The sequence below is a fragment of the Pleuronectes platessa genome, chromosome 20 (genome assembly GCF_947347685.1).
Source record: "Pleuronectes platessa chromosome 20, fPlePla1.1, whole genome shotgun sequence".
NCBI lineage: Eukaryota > Metazoa > Chordata > Actinopteri > Pleuronectiformes > Pleuronectidae > Pleuronectes > Pleuronectes platessa.
The window spans coordinates 7,959,623-7,980,220 of NC_070645.1; the positions used below are offsets into that span (position 1 = coordinate 7,959,623).

Here is a 20,598-nt window from a genome sequence, read left to right on the forward strand (position 1 = left end):
AAATATCAGAAAGCCCCACAGTGCCTTGGTTTGAATATCCAGTTTCTATTAGCTGTTAAAAGAAGAACATTTTAAGTGCTGCTACGAGGTTATCTGCAGTTTCCTGTTTCCATGGGTCCCATGTGGACTGTGGATAAACCCTGATGCCGAGTTATTCCTTTTAGGCATAAAAACTTAATTACTGAACGATTCAGGAGATGTTTCAATTTGTGTTGCTCAGAATTGTAAAAAAAATAAAGGTTTTTCCATTACATATCTCCGCCAATATTCATTATTAAGTAAACAAACGATGGTGGTGGCAGCTCTTTATACGATGGAAGGAAAATGTATGTCAATTTCGATATTAACATGTAGAGAAATTGTTGGAAAATAACCCCTTCAGCGTTCTTGCTGCAAATTAAATCAGTAATAACATAATTTGCGTTGTGCAATGTGCATGTTTGTGTCAGTGTTTTGAATACCTGTACTGGTCGTAGACGCCCGGGCAGTAGAGCAGGGAGGTGAGCAGGGGTTGGGTCGGACACACGCTCCGCAGCACCAGGCTGATCCCGTACACAGACGTCGACAGGAAGAGGACGAGTAAGAGCAGGAAGCTGCGGTGATTGGCCTGCCCCACACAGCTGTTTATCCTACCCCGGAGTAAACACACAAGTACAGACACACAAACACACACACAGACAGAACATTGTACTAAGAACCGAGGGATATACGACACATAAGACAAGCAGGAACACACATATACTGTAGGAAAGGACTGGCGAGCAGCAAGGAGATGTTTCCTTGGAGCTGGAGCTAAGATGCATGTGATGTTTGACTCGACGTGCAAATATGGTCAATGAAGACAAAGCAGAAAATCTGTAATAAACTCACAAAAACTACTGAATGTATTTTCACTTTCTATCCATTTGGTATATTTATTCATGGGACTGATATCTGTGAGTGTGTGTGTGTAGTCTGGCGCAGCTTGATGAGTATTTGGGTCCTGGCAGAGTCGGGTGCTTTACTCAATGCCATTCCTGTTTAGAGAATGTAACTAATGTTTGCACTATAGATTATGTGTGAAGAAGAAAAGCAGACAGACCACAGCGGGGTTTGAGATGCAAGACAAACAGCGGCACAGACACAACAGCTGAAGAAACAGGGAAGACGGGCCAAGTGAGCGGCTTTTAAAATGGAACCCACCAGACACAGTGGTGGTCGAGACGCAGCACGCACACACCGCAGATCCGACAGTGTCCCGCCCTCGGGGGCTGCACCGCCCTGCACACTGGACACCAGTTCCTTTGGCTGCTCTCATTCGCCTCCATCCCTGATTGCTCCTGTGACCCCGTCCGGTTGGGTACTGTCATCGTCACATCCTGCCTCCCTCCGTTGGCGGCGGGGTCCCTGTCTGCCAGAGGGCTGTAATATGTCACCGTGCTGTGGATATCATCTGGCTTTGGCAGCACCACACCAGGTTCTCTCTTAGTGTGGACGAGAGCTACCAGAGTGAGGATTACCCCCAGAGTCACCACCGAAAGCTGGACCGGGCTGATATCCCCGCGGGGGTACACCTCTGTGACGAACATGTAGTAGGTGTAAGCCAGGGAGAAGAGAGCGAGGCTGAGGAAGAAGAGCGTCCGTCCCTTCTTGCGGTGGGTGACGTAGTAGTACCACAACACCAGAACGGGCAGAGCCGTCAGAACCACAATGCCAATCAGGAAGTGAAGAGCAGCCAGGTGCAGCAGGAAAGGAAGGAGAACAAGAGGAGGGATGATAGACAGCTCCACTTTGCGGGCTCCGCCCCACAGCCAGGGCACGCGAATCCGGTCGGTGACGACTGCTGAGACCTGCGACAGGGATTCAGGTTTCTGGGATTCCCTCTTCAGAAACCTGACGGGGGAAAACCGGATTATATTTTTACAACATGAGAAAAAATGTCCCATTCACTCAGGTCTCTTTACTCTGCCTGTACTGTTGAGTCAATCTGGCTAAAAAAAAAATTGGGTCTTTGCAAGCTGAAGAGTGTTTATTTATTTACAGCAGGGATCCGATAACAAGTGGTCACTCGAGACAAGCATGGAGACACACTCAGATGCCCGGTGTGAACTGATGGACTCTGAGTCCTCCACATGTGATGGGATCATTTTGAGGTGGATGTTGATACCAGGTCCGAACGGGTGTTTTACATTAATTTGGCAAATTAATCAGTTCAATTCCCAAAACACTGTCAACAAGATACAGTCATTTAACTCTTTTGTTTGTAAACTTTTGTGTTGGAAAGTTTTTTGAAACCAGACTTTAATAGAAACAACTTATTTTTACAACCAGTGTGGTCGCTCTTGGCTGGTCATTCAAGCCTTGGAGTCTACGTCCATTTCTGTGTTTGCACCCCTAGAGTTGAATGTCTCTCACTTGTCACAAATGTCATCCAGGTCCTCGCAGTCGCAGCAGCAGGCTGCAACATGGCTGCGCTTCCCGTGTCTGTTTACGTACTCGCAGCAGCACAAGGACTCATCCTCCTCCCGCAACCTCTTGGCTCGTTTCTTCATGACAAACAGCCTGGCAGCCTGTGACAATAAAAAAAAAAAAAAAAACATAAATAATCCTTCTCTGAACTTGTGTAGGCGTTATGAGAAAGACAGTTTAAGGCAAATGAGAGACAGAGGTGAGCTAATTGACATTTTCACGGTGCTTGAGATGGTGGATCCAAACTGACTTCCACCATCATTGCCAACACCGCAAGGCAGACCCTGCTAATTTGATTGGATCCAATCCGCATCCTGTCCTCACATCTGTCAAACTGTAATAAAGTGAACAGCCTCAATGCTGCAGCTTTAAAGCCCCACGGATTCAGAGAGCAGCTGAGTCAGCGGCAGCGTCTGAAGCAGGTCTTCAGCCTCCTCTCGATCACAGAGAGCAACGCCGGATGAGAGGGATTAATCCTTCAGCTCAATTAAACCTCTCTGGAGGCATGTGGCCCTGTTGAGGAGGCCTGAGTGTGTTATTACTATTGTTCAGCCACTGATCAAACTAACAGCAAAAAAAGGGGCATAAAGGTCAGCGGCACCAGAGAAGACAGATTGCACAACATGTTCTGATTAATGTGGTAGCGTGGACCAGCCCATCTGCTCCCTGACAACAACATAAAAAAAATAAGACAAATACTGCTGCAAGGATTCATGACAGTGGTGCTAAGCAGTTTTATGTCTACGCTGTATTTTCTGCGGTACACACTTCTTTTGAAAAGCTCTGCAGAAAGAAAGAGAAACAGCCCTGTATCCCTGTGAAGACAGAACACAGATGTCTGTAGCTCTGACTGAGGCCTCACACCAGAAGACAGAAAATCAATATGCAACTATTTTGATAAATGCTACTTTTTTTAAGTAATAAAATATCCAGACCTCAGTGCATATATCTGAAAGAGGTTTACGATATGGGATTGTGGCTTGATATTTTACAGTTTAACCATAAATCATGATATATATATATATATAAATATATATATACTATAAATAAAATTAAACACTAATACAACCAAGTGTATAGAATCTGTATCAGGAAAATAAACCCGTTTATAAACATGAATCTCTTCTGCATTGTTTTTTCTCTAGATTAAAAGTTTTTATATCTAAAAACAAAAACACTGACATGTCGGTGAAAGGCTTGTGTGGGAAAGTTTGTATCGGCTAAACGATGAATCGGTCTCTACAGTGAACATTGAAGTTGATGTAACTTGATAGCAGGTTTCCTGGGCAGCACTGACACGTTATACTTCATGTTCGTCATGCTTCTCGTGTATTGGCATTTTCATAAAGTTCCCAGTTCCCAGTCTGGAGGCTGCTCATCACAGACTTCAGTTTAAACATGTCCGGAAGCGACACAAGGCGACAAATGAATCTCACACACAACGATAAGCAGAAGATAAACATTAGATAAACGGAGGAGTTCACACACCTGAACACTGAGCTGCTACATACCGACAGGTTCCGGTAAATATCGACTGGACGGTTACGGTATCTTCCGCCGGGCTCCTGGGCGGAAGTGTCAGTCCCCGGGACGGCTGTAGTTTCCGGTGTACCGCACTGTGCTGTTGTCGTGTGCATCTATGGTCGTGTGGACGATACTGGAACTACAGCTGCAGCTGGAGACCAGACGTTCAATATGGAGTCTGTGGTTCAAGAGTGCATTCAAACTTCCGGGTGGAGTGCTTACCGCTGGTGACGTCACAGGAGGTGGGCTCTCTCTCTTTGCACAAACACACATAGTATGACATGAACGCTGACACAAAAACACACATATACAAACACACACAGTCCCTCACACTGTGGTGGACAGGCCCTATAGAGAGTTTGAGGTATTCTAACTCTTTTCTTTCCATTTCCAATCTATTAATCTGTCCATTCATCCATTAAAATAAAAATTTTGTTTTTCAAATCTACACTTTTTACCAATTTAATCAAACCAGGTAACCTCGTCTATTCATGGGGATTTATTTTTAACCTAAACCACGATTGTAGAATATTTTCTACACCAAACAATTGATCAAATAAGTAACTAGCAGAGTAATCGATAAGAATGATATTTCAACCCCGATAGTGTTTGTTAGACAGAAATAGTGGCAGCACAAGTGATTAAGAGATCATATTTATTACGACATTGCATTGCAATATATCTAAAACTGTACAACACAGAAACAAGGGATGGCTTCTTAGACGTGGTTTCAAATGAGAAACGCTGAGTAAGATTCTCCAGAGAGAGTTGGGCGACACTGTAAACATAAACGGCTCAAGAGAATTGTAGTTGTGGGTCACCAACAAGTGATTATAAAGAAAGAAAAAAAACACCGTTCATAGATGTGAAAACCACAGAACAGACTGTATGTGATGTTATAACCTGAGATAATCCGACTGACCCAACATACACAAGAAGAAAACTACAGACAAGTGTGATTATTCATGTGCAGAAGACAGAGATAAATCGAACACGTCACCATTGTTTGGACTCTTGGTCCAGAGCAGAGCTATAAATTAATAAAATATCTATTAAATATGTGGCCACCCATCAGCCAGATCTGGCTCCATACACAGTCATATACAAAGTTTATTTCTCCGCTTGCAATCTTAAGTCAATTTAAAGTTACAGCTCTCCCTGCAGTTAATATAGAGCAGCAATCTCATGATTACAAAAGAGAAGACAAAGTTTAAAATCAGAGCTGCAGATACCACCATTTTTATTTGAAAATATAATAATCTAAAAAGATATCTAAAATATAGCCTACAGTCTACGAGGCACTTGTGCAAGTGTTAGAAATGTGCAAAATTAAAACAAATTTGAATCAATGTTATTCAACAGCTCTGCTTCTAAGAGTTTACGACAGCTCATAGGATGTGGTGTGAGGGCCGTCAGAATACAGTCAGGCACTTGAGGGAAGTTTCCTGAATTCCACTGCCACCATGTCGGAGACCAGTCGCAGCAGTGGCAGCAATGGGAGCCGACGATAATCCCCTGGCTCCACCGGTGGAACCAACTCTGATGTCCTCGCGTCAGTCAGTTAGCGTTTTAAAAACATCCCGACTCCTGAGGCCCCACGGCAGGCGTGTCAAGGGGTCTGGGGACGTCTTCATGGCAACATCAGCGCCAGTCGGGTCCTGCTGTCCTGTCTTTCCTACAGGGTGCAGGGGGGGGGGGGGGGGGCGTTCTATGGTCATCGGCTGAGGAGAGTCACTGCGGCGCTTCCGTCTGATTGGCCATGGCAAAGTTTTGTTGTAGCACGACGAGAGAGCTGCGGAGCTGTGAGGAAAAGAACAGACTCAGCAGATAAGACTAAAGATATGATGGACTCCTGCTGGCTTTAAAATAAAACATGAAAAATCTGCACCTCTGTTTTATCTGAAAGGAGAATCAGAGCAACGAGTTTTCTTCATTCAGGTTTTCTTTTGTTTGTCTGTCAACAACAGGATTACGCAAAACTACAGGTTTCCACGAAACAGCAACACGTTCGTCATTATATAAAATAAATCCTATTGTTCATCCAGGTTATAAACAACACCTATTTTCTATTTCAAGACAGAGAGCAGTAATGGCCTCCTGAGCTGAAAATAAGTCACACTTGCTCTGTGTGTGTGTGTGTGTGTGTGTGTGTGTGTGTGTGTGTGTGTGGGGGGGGTGATCCGAGCCTCTCTGCTCTGTTTTGGTGGCCAGTTTCATGTCAGTGCATGCAAGCCCCTCCCTGTTTACCCATTGGCCCTCCTCACGTTCATAAAGCAAAGCTCCAGCACCTATCGACAGAGATGTAAACATGACACCCGGTTGGTCACGATCGTTTACGAGCCTTTCTTCCAACACGGTGACGTCTCTCCGAGCAAAACAAACCCTGTGAGCACACCTCCACAGTGCGGTTACATCAGAAACACAACGGCTGGTGAAGCTTGCATTGGACATCTAGAGGCGATGAATATTGTACATAAAAGCTTTCATTAAAAGAAAATATTTTTGTTTTGTTTTTGATTCCCCAACTATGTATCGTTGTAATCTGACAAAGTAGCTGTTCAACACAGTTTGCTGTATGATTTTAAAAAAAAAAATGGGTTGCTACAATAACCAAATGAAATCATAGAGATCATATTTATCCATCTTAGAAAATGGACGATGCCTTCTTACTCCTGACTTTCATTAAAGTTCACACTGGCCGACACCTCAGGGAGTGCAGTCGCAAAGGTTGCACATCTTCTGCAGGGCAAAAGACTACAAAACTATTTTCTTACTGTTCTTAAATATTGACTTTTGTCAGATTTAAAGTGCATCGTGTTGTTTTGGTGATTTTGTCCAGATGCCAGTCACAAAACTAGAACGGTAGCATTTTGCAGAAGAACAAGGAAACGCTCCACTCCAGGCCTAATTTCAGCTCTGACTCACCTGCTCTAAAAGGTTGATGGAGTCCCGCAGTACATTCTTCAGAAGGTACAGCTCGTCCCTGGTTCTGTGCACGGGGCCCTGGACCAAGCTGTCAAACAAGGTAAAAAAAGAGAGCTCGGTTATTATGATGTGCACAATGAGCTGCAGGAAAGACGGCAGAAGGCACAGAAACTGAAATAAAGTGGAGGAAATGCGTGTAGAAGGTCAAGAGTGGAGTAGAGGAGCGCTGATGGAAGACGGGGACACTCACTCACTCACTGAGGCCGCTTTAAACATTGTGAGTCATTTGTACAAGAGCTCACTTGTATGTGGGTCGCTTAAACGCTGCAGATAATGACAACAACAACAAAAAGATGGAGGAACCAACTCCTTCCATCTCTCCACCCACACACTAGGACAACTACTTATCTGACCTGGCCTCGGTCCTCTCCCTCAGGCGATGCTTTGTGCTCAGGTACATGCGGTGGGCTACGTCCTCCATGGCCCACAGCTTGAAGAACAGGCCCAGATTCAGCAGCGTCAGGATCAACAAACTGGGAGAGACGGAAAGAATCGGGATTAAAGTATATACACTGGTGTGCACAGCAGCACTAATACCAGAAATCCCCATACACAAAATTGAGATATAATGACTCATCCACTCAACAACAGTTCTCGGGCGCAATTTACGATTGTGGTACCCAGGTTGTTTCACATGTTTCCAGGTTGTTTACTCACATCAGACTCATCCCAGCCACGATCGTTGTCATGTTCCATCCGCCCGACCCTTTCATTTCCATGGGGCCTGGAAAACAATCGGACAGATCAAGAAATGAGAGATTTTCTTTCCTAAATGCTGCAGTTTGAAAAACAAAGACCCGGCCGCAGACAAGATGAGAAATTTTGGTTTGCAACATTTTGCTGGTTTCCTGCCAGCGGTGTTCGAGATTTTGCAACAGCTTGAGATATACAAGTTGCAGTTGTCTGGGTGTGGCACCAGAGTGGCACCAGATAAGACGGCGATGTGCGATGGTGAGATCGGGGATTTTCAGCAGTTGCACCTTTGCTTTTCGAGTCTTTGTCAACACTTTGAGCGTTTGTTGTTTAGGTAGAAGCAACTGGGATAATTTTTCTACATCTGTCTCTATTGTATAATGGCGTCACATGGAGGAAAGTTGTCCCGAAGTTAAACATTTACACATGTTAAACTGATATTTACAGAGAGTTTTTTTTTGCATAAACACTGTAAAAAAGGGAAAACAGCCGGCCTGGATCTAGTAAGTGCAACAAAAGCTCACCGACATGTTACACTTTGGGTTTTGTTTTACGATTGGAAGGAATCAGTGTATCCAGTATTTGAGCTGATCTCAGTGTGTTCATGTGGTGTTGGAATAATTGGAAAAATGTGTTAACGACTGGGAAAATTGCACATGAACACACCAAGGTCAGAACAACTACTTCATAACTTGGGGAATAGAACCCTCTGGCTGCAGCTTCATTAATAACAGTGAGACATCCACAACTTGCCGAAACGGCTGCTTCAAATTGACTGTTGAAATAAGTCACGTACCCATGTTGCCATCTCTGTGCTGCTCTGGATCTTGTCCATACTGCTTGTTGGGCTTCATGTGCTCCGGCTGCGTCCGGCTGTACGTCCTCCTCCTCCTCCGCAGCCCACCCATCTTCCCTGGGTCGCCGCCTCCCTGGTTCAGCTCGGCCTCCTCCTCCAGCAGCTCCATTTCTGTTTGGTGTCATCACACGGCCACAAATATGGAAAAAACACTTATTGGACAGATTCGGGTGCGTTAACTCCAGTGTGTTGCAAAACCAGAAAGAAGTGCACACACTTAGAGACTGTTTTCTCAACGGGTGACTATAAAAACACAAAAAAAAAACTTCAATCATACATTATTAATGAAGGTTTCCTGATAAGAGCAGCTGCAGTGTGCTTGGGGAAGTAATGCTTGTTATCTTCCCTTTTATAGCGTCAGCTGACTGTCATGCTCTTTCCGAGTACTTGAATGCAACGTTGTAATATGTTGCTCAGCAGCAGAGCCGGCGAATGAAAGAGGACGAGGAAGTGCTCTCAGCTGTTAGCGAGCTGAGCCTTCTACTCACCGAGATGTCTGAAATTTTCCTCTATGCTGCTCCAGGAGTGTTTAGTGATGAAGGACTTGACCAGGCCCCACGGCTGCTTCTTATACTTCAAATCGGTGTAAACGCTGGGAGACACAATATGATTTTTAAAAACCGGGCATATATAGAAAATATGAATATCAGCAGATCAATTACAGACAACCACACCTTAGACGGCACTTCCGCTTGGAGCAACTCTTGATGCAGTATCGGTTGTGAGTGTAGAAGTAATCGTGATAAGGAATGTCGTGAGCGTACACCTCACAGTCCACGAGGTAATGCTGACCATCACTGGATTCTTTGTACAGCGTCTGGAAGACAAACGGAGGACGACAGTGAGACATCAGTCACACAGGAACGCGTCTTTTCATCCGTTCGAGGGCGCGACAACACAAACCCACCTGGTTCTCTGTGGCCGCGGAGAACTTGCCAATCAGAGGGTTGCTGATGGTCACTGTGTAGTTCAGGCTCCTCTTCATGTTTCCCGAGGCGTCTTTCTGCCAGGCGGAGAAGGAGGGATCTGAAAAGGGCCGAACGTGGCAGCTTCGATTAGGCGGAGCTGGAGAGGGAGTTCGATTTCGGGACGGGAAGAAAAGGAATGAGCCTTACTGGTTATCTTCCTGACGCCCATGAACCTGCGGATGAAGCTGGAGTCGGTGAAGATGAGCTCGAACATCTTGTTGGCGCTGATGTGGAAGACCTTGTTCAAGTTGACCCGACCCTGCACCTGGGTCAGACCCACTCGCTCCTCCACTGACAAAATCAAGAGAAAAGCATTGAAATATCACAAAGTACATGCACTCAAATATCCTCCAGCTCCTGGGGTTGGGGCTTTTTTCTAACCTTCTTCAATGCTCTCTGAACAGCTCTGCTCAGAATCGCCATTCTCATTGGCGTTGAGGTCGAGGGACAGCGAGGAGCGCTTGGAGGCCCGTTCTGGCGCCATGCGGTCCAGCGAGGGGGCTGGGCTGCGGCGCTGGGTCGGGGTGTTCCGAGAGTCATCCTACAGGAGAGGGATATTTTAAAAGTTGAGCCGTTGAAATATTTGGATATGCACAAGGCACGCAGGAGAGGGTGAGGCTACTTTAAATACCATGTTTGCTGAATTCTGCGAGCCAAAAGGGGAAGGCACATCCTCCCCCTGAGGGGTGGAGCTGTCTAAGGGCCCATGCTCCGGCACATGCAGGCGCAGGGAAGGGGGCCGCTCCAACCTGCCGGTACCATCATCCCCACCGGGCCTCGCTGTCAGGCTGCAGGCAAACAGGAGGCGTCAATATATACATTGCCAACCCATTATAATTGTGTGTGATCATGGGGAGGCCCAGTGTGCTCACCTGTTCTGCATGTTTAATTCCGACGCTATCTGCATGCACTCCATCTCCTCATGGCTCAGGCCCAGGTCATGCCCATAATGCTGTTTCACCATCTGCCAAAACTCCGGGCAGGTCAGAGGCTGAAATGGAAAAAAAGGTGGAGAGGTCATGGGGGGCACGGAGGTGTCCAGCAGGAGGCTGGGTTGGAAATGAGCTCCTGCAGAAACTATAACCGTAACGTGAAGACAAAAAACACAGGGTTGTGTGTAACCAGGAAACATCCACACAGTAAAATGTAATCTTATCTCTGTGCGTGACAACCGACCTCCAAACATTATTATCCCTCTGAGACGCTTGGATACTCATCTGACATTTTTTGTGTTTGGACAGGACGAGAGAAGCTCAATTTCGCCACAAAGAAACGAACAAGTTCATCTGAAATATATTTAGGATCGAATGAAACCATCTGGAGCCACACGTGTTCAGAGGGAACGTTCAGTTTTGACACAAAAACAAAGTCTCCAAAAACAGGAAATGTAACCAGCCTCTATAATTCCAGTGTTATTAAGACTTTTTAGACCATATGGAAGCGCAAACAGTTTCTATAACAATTACCACGAGTGGGGTCCAGTTCCACGGGCTTCACTTACTTGTCGGTGGACATGTCCCCGCGTCTGTGAGTTCGAAGCGGCCGTCACGCACTGATCTCTAACCTGAACCCACTCGCATCCAGGAAGTCCTACTACTGATCCTCCTCCTCCTCCTCCTCCGCTTGTTCGAGCCGCCCCGATTTTTTTTTTTTTTTTCTAACAGCGAGATAAAGGTCAACAGGAGCCCGTTCGACCTGTCGAAAGTCCGGTTCACGGTCAGGTGTGCAGCCCGGTCACGTTTCAGTCCGACTCTCCGCTGTGAGTGTCACTTCTAGAAGACGCAGCGTCAAGTGCGCACCGTGCGTCCTTTGGTTCGGAGGCGCGACCCCCCCCCCCCCGCCCCCTCTTCCTCCTCCTCCATGCAAACCGATGCCACACCTGCAGGTCATTGAACTTTCCGCGCTGCCGTTGTCACAGGCCCGAAGCTGTTTGTGCTCCGGATCCCAGCAGACACACTTCCCCGCGGGGAGGCTGCCGCTAAACAACCCTTCATCCACAAGAGCTGGGAGGAGTAATAACTGCCTGGAGTTTATTATCCAGCTACCATCAAATAGACCCCAAGCAGCAATGTTTGCTTTTCTTCAAAAGGATTATGATGACATCTCATATTTCTTATAGTGTAGCCTCTGCAATTACTCAGACAACAGCATAAAAGACATGTACGACGACAATTCTTCAACTAGAGATGTTAATCCGGAGATTGTGATTTAATTTTACACAAGTGGCTCATCATCAAACATGTATAGAACATGGATCCAGCCCCTGTTTAGGATCCACACCAAATTGAATGGGTTCATTCACATCCTTCAACCAAGTTTCACTGTATTCCATCCACTAGTTCTCTTATGAAACCATATTTCCAGATTTTGGATCTGTACCAAAATGCACATGAATAAATACCAGTCCCCTAAATATGAATTTTCCATCAAACATGAATTATTCTTGGAGAAATCTATTACAAATAAAAAAAATCCTGTATCCTGATTCCTGATTCAGATCTGCACCAAAGTTGAACTGGTTCTTACCTGATCAACTCTTTCCACTAAGTTTCGTGTTTAACCGTCCAGTGGTTTTCAATCCTGACAACTAAACTTTACTGGCTGCAGTAAATGCATCCTGCCTGCTCCATGTTAGCAGATGGGACATGGGCAAACATAAAAAGTCTATATATACACATATATTTTTATTTTCTGGTTTGGTTGGAGGGAGCTCTCTCTTGTGGCTCCATCCCCTGATCTCCACTGCGCAGACTCTGGCTCCAAATGCACAAGATGACAGCGTTTGTATATTTTGGCTTCATTTCTGGATCGTGGAGAAGCGAAATGAGGCCAACGTGAAGAGAAAGAGATGCAAACTGTTGGAAAACAGCTGAAGAGTAGAGAAGTGAAAGTAGCTGTCGTTTGAAACCGTTGAAGTGATATTGGGATTATTTCAACCAATCAGTTTGAAAGTAAAAAGCTGCACAGTAGTCAGTTAAAGCATTAATGCTCGAATCATTAAAACAAATTGGAATCTTTATTTACAGTCTATGGCTTATATCCGTTTCCAATTTGTCTACTCTTCAGCTGTTTTCCAACAGTTTGCATCTCTTTCTCTTCACGTTGGCCTCATTTCAGGTCTTTAACTCCTCAGCCAAGTCCTCTGCTTCACAGTCAAGCTGACATTTCAGCCTCCTGTAGGGAACTGTCAAACTTCCTCTCACGTGCAAATAACATTTCCTGACCTTTTGACATATTAACTGTGTTTTCTCCTGCAGTTTTTAGCCTGAGCGTGCCCACTTACAGTTTCAAAGTGATCTCAACTGATTTATTGTGTCTTATCTATGTGCGTTTACAGCACAAAGGCCTTGGTGAGAGATGGGCTAGCTGATCTCCGTTGTACACGAAGGTTAGTTGTTCCAAACCACAAAGTTCCGCCGTACATTGAACAGTAAATACAAGCTTCTGTCTTTCGAACCCAAGAGCAAACCCTGCATCTGCTGCTGTGTGCAGATCTTTACCCTCTGGCCAACAGCAGAGCAACGCTGATAACCTCTCATTGAGACAGTATGTCAGAGGGACGTGTACTCTGGACACAACAGATAAGTGCAGTGGGGAACTGGGGTAAAGCCACAGACGTGCCGGCTGCTTTACCTTGTTCAGCAGCGTGTTCTGCCACATGCGGAAAACCGTCTGGTAGCTTTTCTCTCTCGCCGAGAAGGAGGTGAGGAAGAACTGAGGGGGAAGACGTGAAGAGAAAATGGTCATAAATCATGTGCCTGTCACGCAACGTCTGCTTTTGACTCTTCATCAACACTGTCTTATACCTTCTCTGTGCTCATGCAGACCTGGATCGCGTTGGGAATCAGCCGCGCCGTTTTCTCTCGGCTCATCGTCGTGATGTCTTTCAGGGTCAGTGTGATCTATAAGAGATCAAAGGTCACAACGCAGGCTAATCAAAAGGAGAGAAGAAAAAAAAAGGGAAACTGCAGATAGCATTTCTACACTGGATTGATTTAGTGGTCACCTCTGGTAATGACTCGTATGAGGAGGTGTAAGGTGCTGTCAGCAGTGAGCTGATCTGATGCTGCATCGTGTGGCTGACTGAGTCTCAAGTGGAGCAATTAGTGAATCCTTCCTGTTATTCTTCCTTTAGTACCCGGGCTCTGTGAGTCCTGCAATCTGTTGCACCCGATTGCAAAATGTTGCATCTTAGAGGTGTGACACAAACACCTGAAATACATGAGTTTTAGATTCTGTAAAGTTTAATCAGCTCATCATCATCTCTAATTCTAGGGCTGTTGTTATGATGCAGCATACAGTCAAAGGGGCTGAAAAACATAATTGACTCTAACTGTTTTAATCTACAGCATTATGGTGGATCTTTCATTTAAAAACGACTCCAATATCCTGAACGATTGTCTTTAACTTTGAGGAAGTAAAAAGTAGGTGAATGCAAGAAAAAGTAGTTAACTACGGTGGCCCTGAAGCACAAATCACAATGGAAAAATAACAAATACGAAAAACAACAAATCACAACCGCAAATATAAAAACACTGACAAATGAAAACCATGATAGAATATAAGAAAAAAAAAAATGTACAGGTTGCATTCCTCCAAGAAACCCATTTGAATGAGGAGGAGCACAAAAAATATCTCAGGGAATGGGTCGGACAGGTATATTTTACATCTTATTCTACAAATAAAAGGGGAGCAATTATACTAGTTCACAGATTGTTACCATTTACAGCTAAAGATAGCTACAAAGATACAGATGGAAGGATAGTTCTAGTAAAAGGAGAACTATATGGAGAATCAGTACTGTTAGGAAATGTTTATGCTCCTAATGTCTATGACAAGGACTTTTTTGCCTTCCTACTCAGTAAAATTGTTGAAATGGACTGTACAAATATGATAATTGGAGGCGACTTTAACTGTTATCTTTCCCCCTCTTTAGACAAAGACCCCCCCATAAAGATCAGTCAAAATCTGGCAGAGAATTACAAAATTTTCTTGAGATATTGAACCTGCTAGACGGTTGGAGATACATGAATCCTAATAACAAGAATTACACTTTTTATTCTCCACCTCATTTGTCATTTTCGCGAATTGACTATATATTTATATCTGGACACCTAGCCCATTTGGTGGAACGGTCTGACATTGGATCCATTGCCCTTTCAGACCATGCTTCTGTCACTTTGGAAATGCAACCTCTTAGGCCCACAGAGCGATCGTTCTCTTGGAAAATTAACTCATCACTGTTTCATGACGATAATTTTATCAAATTCTTGGAAACACAGACAGACCTCTATTTAGATGTAAACGACTGTGATCCGGGACTGGTGTGGGAAGCTTATATTAGAGGCATGATTATATCATACTCTAGTAAGAAGAAAAAAGAGCGCACTCAGGAACAATCACGAATTGAGAATAAAATCAAAAAATTAGAGGAAGATTTTCATAGATCCAAATCCAATAGGGTGCTTAAAGAGTTAAAGGAGACAAGAATACTGCTGACTAATCTACTAACAAAGAAGGCTGAGTCTGATATTCTGTTTGCTAGACAAAGAATGTTTGAATTTGGAAATAAGCCAAATAAGTTCTTAGCTCGTCTTGCTAGAAACTCTCCCCAAAAAGCTTTTATTTCTGCAATATCTGATGAGGATCAAATTCGCCAGACAAATAATACAAAGATTAATGAATGTTTTCAGAGGTTTTATAAAACACTATACACCTCAGAACTGGACAATGATACACTTGCCGATAGCAATTTCTTAGATGGTTTACAGATACCTCAGCTAACAGATGAACGAGCTAAACTGCTAGAAGGACCTGTTACAATAACAGAAATTGATAATGCAATCTCCTCACTCCAGTCGGATAAAAGTCCAGGGGCTGATGGATTTTGTGTTCAGTTTTATAAAAAGATGAAAAGCCAAATTAATAAACTACTACAACGTGTGTTCAACAAATCTTTTGAAGAGGATGAACTCCCAAAATCTATGTACTTAGCTAATATTATAGTTATCCCCAAAAAAGGGAAAGATCCAGAACTATGTGCCTCTTATCGCCCCATTAGTCTACTTGGGGTGGATGTAAAAATACTCTCAAAAATAGTAGCTAATCGACTAGAAAGAGTGGTGACTGATGTAGTTAATGCAGACCAAACAGGGTTTGTGAGAGGCCGTATTTCATCGAACAACACAAGACGTTTAAGTAATATTATTCACCATCTTAATTTTCATCAAACTCCAAGTGCTATAGTAACGATGGATACAGAAAAAGCATTTGATCGTATTGAACGAAAATACATGTTTGAGGTGTTGAAAAAATTTGGCTTTCAATCAGATTTTGTTCGATGGGTACGGCTATAAAACACCCACTGCCTCAGTTTTAACAAATGGTCTAATTTCTGGCCAGTTTCAACTTAACAGAGGTACAGCTCAAGGGTCACCACTATCACCTCTGTTGTTTTCTTTAGCTATAGAGCCATTGGCAATTGCTGTCCGACAAACCTCCAGTATCAAGGGAACGGTGATAGGTACAACACAGTACAAAATTCTGCGGTACGCGGATGATATCCTCCTGACATTGACAGACCCACAAAATTCAATACCCGCGCTAATCAAATGTGTGAAAGAGTTCGGTCGAATTTCTGGATACAAGATTAATTTGACAATCTGAAATCATGCCTCATGGTATTTCATATGAACATGAACCTGACTTTGTAAAACCTTTTCGCTGGGCACCAGATGGATTCACATATCTGGGGGTTAAAATAACACCAAAAATTTGTCAACTTTATGCTAAAAATGTTAACCCCATGGTAAAACACATTAAGACAAGATGCTGAGCTGGAAGAAGCTTCCTATATCCTTTCTTGGCAGAATCAATCTTATTAAGATGACAATTCTGCCCAAAATTATGTACCCTCTATCTATGCTCTTCATATCTTTGAAGAGAAACAACATTAAAGATATAAATAAAGCTATCTCTGACTTTATATGGGCTGGCAGGAAGCCTAAAATTAAATTAGATATTTTACAATTACCAAAAGAACAAGGGGGATGGGGCCTCCCCAACATTACATACTATACAACTTCAATGCAAGCCAGAATTATTTCAATATGGTCGGCTGCTAAACCGAAGCCGCCATGGTTTGATATTGAAGCAACCTTCTCCAAACCGTACTCTCCTGTCAACTTACTTGACAAACACAGGAGTGAATTACCAATTATGGCGAAAGACAATTATCTAATTAATAATGTGCGTAGTACTTGGAATTCTTTACGGAAATTATTCGGGACTAAACATAAATTGAGTTGTTGAACAACACTGACTGATAACCCTGAATTAACCAGGGGAGGCATTGGACCTAACTTTCAGAACTGGTATGAAGCAGGAATTTACCATATTTATGACCTTTGGGATAGGGGAAAATTTAAAACATTCGAATCATTACAGGCTACATATAAATTACAAACAAAAGAATTTTACAAATACCTTCAGGTCAGACACTATGTGTATACTAAAATGGATACTCTCAGTCTTCCAGGTGACTTTAACTCACTAGAAAAGACTCTTAGATAGTCTTAAACAGGGTCATTTTGTCTCCAAATTTTACTCCAAATTGCAATATCTGAAAACAGACAGACTATCATCCCTACGGAAACTATGGGAGACCCAGATGAAAACAACGATAGACAGTGAAATATGGGAGGAAATCTTACTTTTACCATCGAAAATATCCATATGTAACAGATTCAGAGAAATGCAATATAATATCCTACAAAATGTCTATATATCTCCTTATATGTATAGTAAATACACAGCAGGGGCCTCTCAAAACTGCCTAAAATGTAAAACTATTTTAGGGACAAGATTTCACTGCCTCTGGGAATGTGAAAAGATTCAACGGTTTTGGCAAACTGTATGCGATGGGGTTGGTGAGATAATTAAACAGAAAATACAGCCTAATCCAATATTATGTTTATTGGGTTATATTCCTGAATCACTAAGACCACATAAGAACACTGTACATTTTCTTCTTATGTTGGGCCGGAAGGCTGTTATGACCAAATGAGTAGGAGATGAACCTCCTTCAATACATCTATGGAAGTCTCTGATGTTAGATTATATTTCTCTGGAAAGACTAAGATTTCGTATCAACGGTCAGAATGACCTTTTTACAGTTAAGTTTGATAAAGTGGTGAGGTACCTGGGAGCTCAGACTGCAACTGCCTGAAATGTAAGACCTAATTAGGACTTTTGAGATCATTGCTGTAGATGTATTTTGGATTTGCTACATATTTCATATATTCTGTATGTACTGTGCTGGACTGTTATAATTTCTGAAAATGTTCAATAAAAAGAATGTTCAAAAAAAAAAAGAATATAAGAAAAACACAAAAAGGTAGACCATAGTATTGTTGTGTTTTGTGATTTGCCCTCCAGCGCCACTGAAAACAAACTATCATTGAAATGTAAATATTACAGTAAAAAAGGATGAATGAATAGTATGATTTGAAGTTATACATTTCTGTAATGGTTTGCTTCATCCACATGCGACATGAACGTGTGACACTCAACCACACACCTCCTCCCTCTGTCTCTCACCCTGTCCTATTATTACCTTGGTGCCCCGAAACACATTGCTGTAGAAACAGAGCCAATTCTCCGACAGGTAGAGGCGTCCCTGGAGGAGGATTTCCCTCTGGAGCGCACATGGGTAGTCTGAGGAGAAAGATATCTGGAGCTGGTGATTCATTAATACAGATGAGTGGGCCTGAGGTGGTGTTTGACACACAATTTTTTTCAAAACAGCTCAGTGTAGTAGGATATTGTTTTGTTCTCTTGTTGAGTGTGTGCGTTTACAGATAAAATGTGTACCGTTTATTTTGAGCATTGGATTAAACATTTTTCAACAGGGCTTGGGCATTTGTATTTTTCAAGGAACAAGACTATTTTCCAGCAGATATTTTACTTTGTAACATTTGTGATTAATACCGAGCATTAATTCCAAAGGGCCCTGAAGTGAAAAACCCAATTAATAAATCACAAAACAGATTTTTGGTCTCATTTCTGTTCAGGAAAAAAATTCTAATCAGCAACGTACCAGCGTGTTTTTGTAATTTGCTGGTGTGTTGTTTTTCAATTTGGTGTTCCCTTTTGTAAATTTGTTGTGTTTTCTTGTTTGTCTTTAATATGTTGTTGTGTTTTATTTTCTGTATTGGGTTGGTTATTTGCTGGTATTTTTGGGGATTTGTCTTTGGGTTTTCTCATTTGTCTTTATTATATTATATTTGCCGATGCGTTTTCTTATTTGCTGTCTTGCTTTGTTGTTGTGATTTGCACTGCAGGGCCAAGACAAATAATAAAAAGACAAATGAAAGCCCTATGAGATGGAAGACTTCTCTCTGAACACAAAATGCATCAAATGGTCTTAAAAAAAAAGACTTAAAGAAGTTGTATACATATTTTCCAACATATTTTAAAACAAGATTTTTATGGAAATGGATCGATGTCCCATTTCACATTTGTGTAAGGTGATTTAAGAGCCTGTTCCACCCAAACTAGTGAAAGATTTAGAATATTATATGGACACTGTATTTTCATGGCATTTCAAAGCAGCTGCATCTACAATGACTTTAGTATCTGGATTAAGAGGTCACACCATCAGAAGAGATATCCAACAGAACTCACCCACTATGAGTCTCTCTGACTCCGGCAGCTCTTTGAACAGCTTCCTAAACTCGTCATATTTCTGCTTGTAGGTCGGCAGAGGAGTCGTAGGCGCGGCGAGACACTGGGCCTGAGGGTCAGAGCTCTGATGGACGAGAAGGGGAACATTACTGCCACCGAGACGAAGACCTTACAAGTTGAAAGGATTTGTTCTGTCTTTGTGCTGAGGACAAGATTGACTGATAAGCACGGACACAACATCTGACCAGAGATCGGAGGGAGGCAGACAGACACAGTGAGACTGAGGAAATTAGTTTGTTTGGATGATAAACAGCATCATTAGTCGTCTGGGCTTTGCATGAGAGGCACAGCCGAAATCCCACTTGTATGAGGTGATGGTGTAATGAAGCTGAGCCACTAGAGTGTTAGTTATTAATGATATCAAAGATCAAATGGTTTAAAAGTCACATACAAGCAACATTCATGACTTAACAAAGCAGCAGCAGCTTTCAATATACAGAGGAGAGATTAGTAGTTTTACTTACATCTTCATCAGAGCTCCATGTGACATCCACCATTGATGTGGTCTCATCTGTGATGTCATCACTGCCCAGCCCTGACCGGCTGGATACCTGCTCCATTTGCTCGGCTGCCCTGCTCACATCCAAATAGAGACAAAGATCTGCTACAGATTGTCAAGTTTCGACCATTATTTGAAAGATTGAAACACGTTGTCCTCAAACAGGGACATCCAGCAGCAGCAGCACCTAAGATGTGGTAATTATCACTGCAGCAGAACTGGTTTGACTGGGAGGACTGCTCAGGGAGTTAGCTCATACCAATGAACGCAAGCTTGGCTCACTAATGACGCTCATTGAGCACAGCCATGGGGCGTAATGAGACGGAGACACCGCGCAAAAGGAACAGATTTGTGTTACAGTGGGAACACAGAAGTATCCAGTAATAACTCAGCATAAAACTAAAACGACCCAGAGCCAACATCTCTCATCGTAGTGATCTAAGCTCAATACTTGATTAAATGACTATCAGACATGTAAAAACGTCCAGCGTGTGATTAAAACGCCTTTACGCACGGTGCCATGCGCGCACGGGTGTGCCATGGGCGCACGGGTGTGCAATGGCTTCAGCAAGTCTCCACACGTGCATGATCCGAGACAAATCTGCTCTCGTCAGTGACTTACCTGGCACGGAACGGACCCAGGATTTCCTTTGAGTGTGTGCGTGTGTGAGCGAGATAAAGTTGCCACAGGGAGACACTGCTCGTCCCTCACAGCTCTGAGAGAAGTGAGCTGCAGGTGCATGTCACCAAACCGGGGGAACATACTTTAAAAAGGGAGTTGTCACCTCGTTGGTGAAGCTCATTGGTCTCGATGCAACTGGCTAATGGCTCCAAAAATTACCTCTCCCTTAGGGTTAGGATCATGTTGATTCTAATTATAG

General features: G+C 43.3%; 2 protein-coding genes across 5 annotated transcripts in view; both read right to left on the reverse strand.

The window, feature by feature from the left end:
- zdhhc23b (zinc finger DHHC-type palmitoyltransferase 23b) overlaps positions 1–4,153 on the reverse strand; it is a 5,818-nt gene extending 1,665 nt beyond the window's left edge. Inside the window, exons 1-4 of the mRNA XM_053412870.1 lie at positions 3,937–4,153; positions 2,395–2,549; positions 1,183–1,872; positions 462–629 (exon numbers count right to left, since the gene is read on the reverse strand). Coding sequence (XP_053268845.1) covers positions 462–629; positions 1,183–1,872; positions 2,395–2,531 — 995 coding nt within the window. The 5' untranslated portion in view covers positions 2,532–2,549; positions 3,937–4,153. The remainder of the gene's footprint in view (positions 1–461; positions 630–1,182; positions 1,873–2,394; positions 2,550–3,936) is intronic.
- A 457-nt stretch (positions 4,154–4,610) lies between these two features.
- On the reverse strand, positions 4,611–20,553 carry gramd1c (GRAM domain containing 1c). 4 transcript variants are annotated; one of them, XM_053412259.1, is made up of 18 exons: positions 20,340–20,553; positions 19,683–19,791; positions 19,159–19,282; positions 18,089–18,189; positions 13,281–13,376; positions 13,108–13,188; positions 10,347–10,465; positions 10,106–10,262; positions 9,856–10,015; positions 9,622–9,765; positions 9,414–9,532; positions 9,181–9,323; positions 8,995–9,098; positions 8,447–8,617; positions 7,615–7,681; positions 7,311–7,430; positions 6,898–6,985; positions 4,611–5,772 (listed from the first exon to the last, which is right to left on the reverse strand). In XM_053412259.1, exons 2-18 carry the CDS (start codon positions 19,776–19,778, stop codon positions 5,704–5,706), a joined length of 1,959 nt encoding a protein of 652 aa, XP_053268234.1. In that variant the 5' UTR covers positions 19,779–19,791; positions 20,340–20,553; the 3' UTR covers positions 4,611–5,703. The 4 variants fall into 4 exon arrangements, with proteins under 4 accessions (XP_053268234.1, XP_053268236.1, XP_053268233.1 ...); XM_053412261.1 differs by lacking the exon at positions 20,340–20,553 and adding an exon at positions 19,905–19,922; XM_053412258.1 differs by lacking the exon at positions 20,340–20,553 and having other exon boundaries at positions 19,683–19,950.
- Between the last annotated feature and the right edge of the window lie 45 nt (positions 20,554–20,598).

Coding starts and splice junctions, on each gene's coding strand:
- gramd1c (XM_053412259.1), bottom strand. CDS start 19,778: ATGGAGCAGGTATCCAGCCGGTCAGGGCTGGGCAGTGATGACATCACA. Junction 18,190..19,158: donor GTCAGAGAGACTCATAGTGG/GTGAGTTCTGTT, acceptor CTTTCTCCTCAG/ACTACCCATGTGCGCTCCAG. Junction 8,618..8,994: donor GGAAAATTTCAGACATCTCG/GTGAGTAGAAGG, acceptor GACACCAAACAG/AAATGGAGCTGCTGGAGGAG.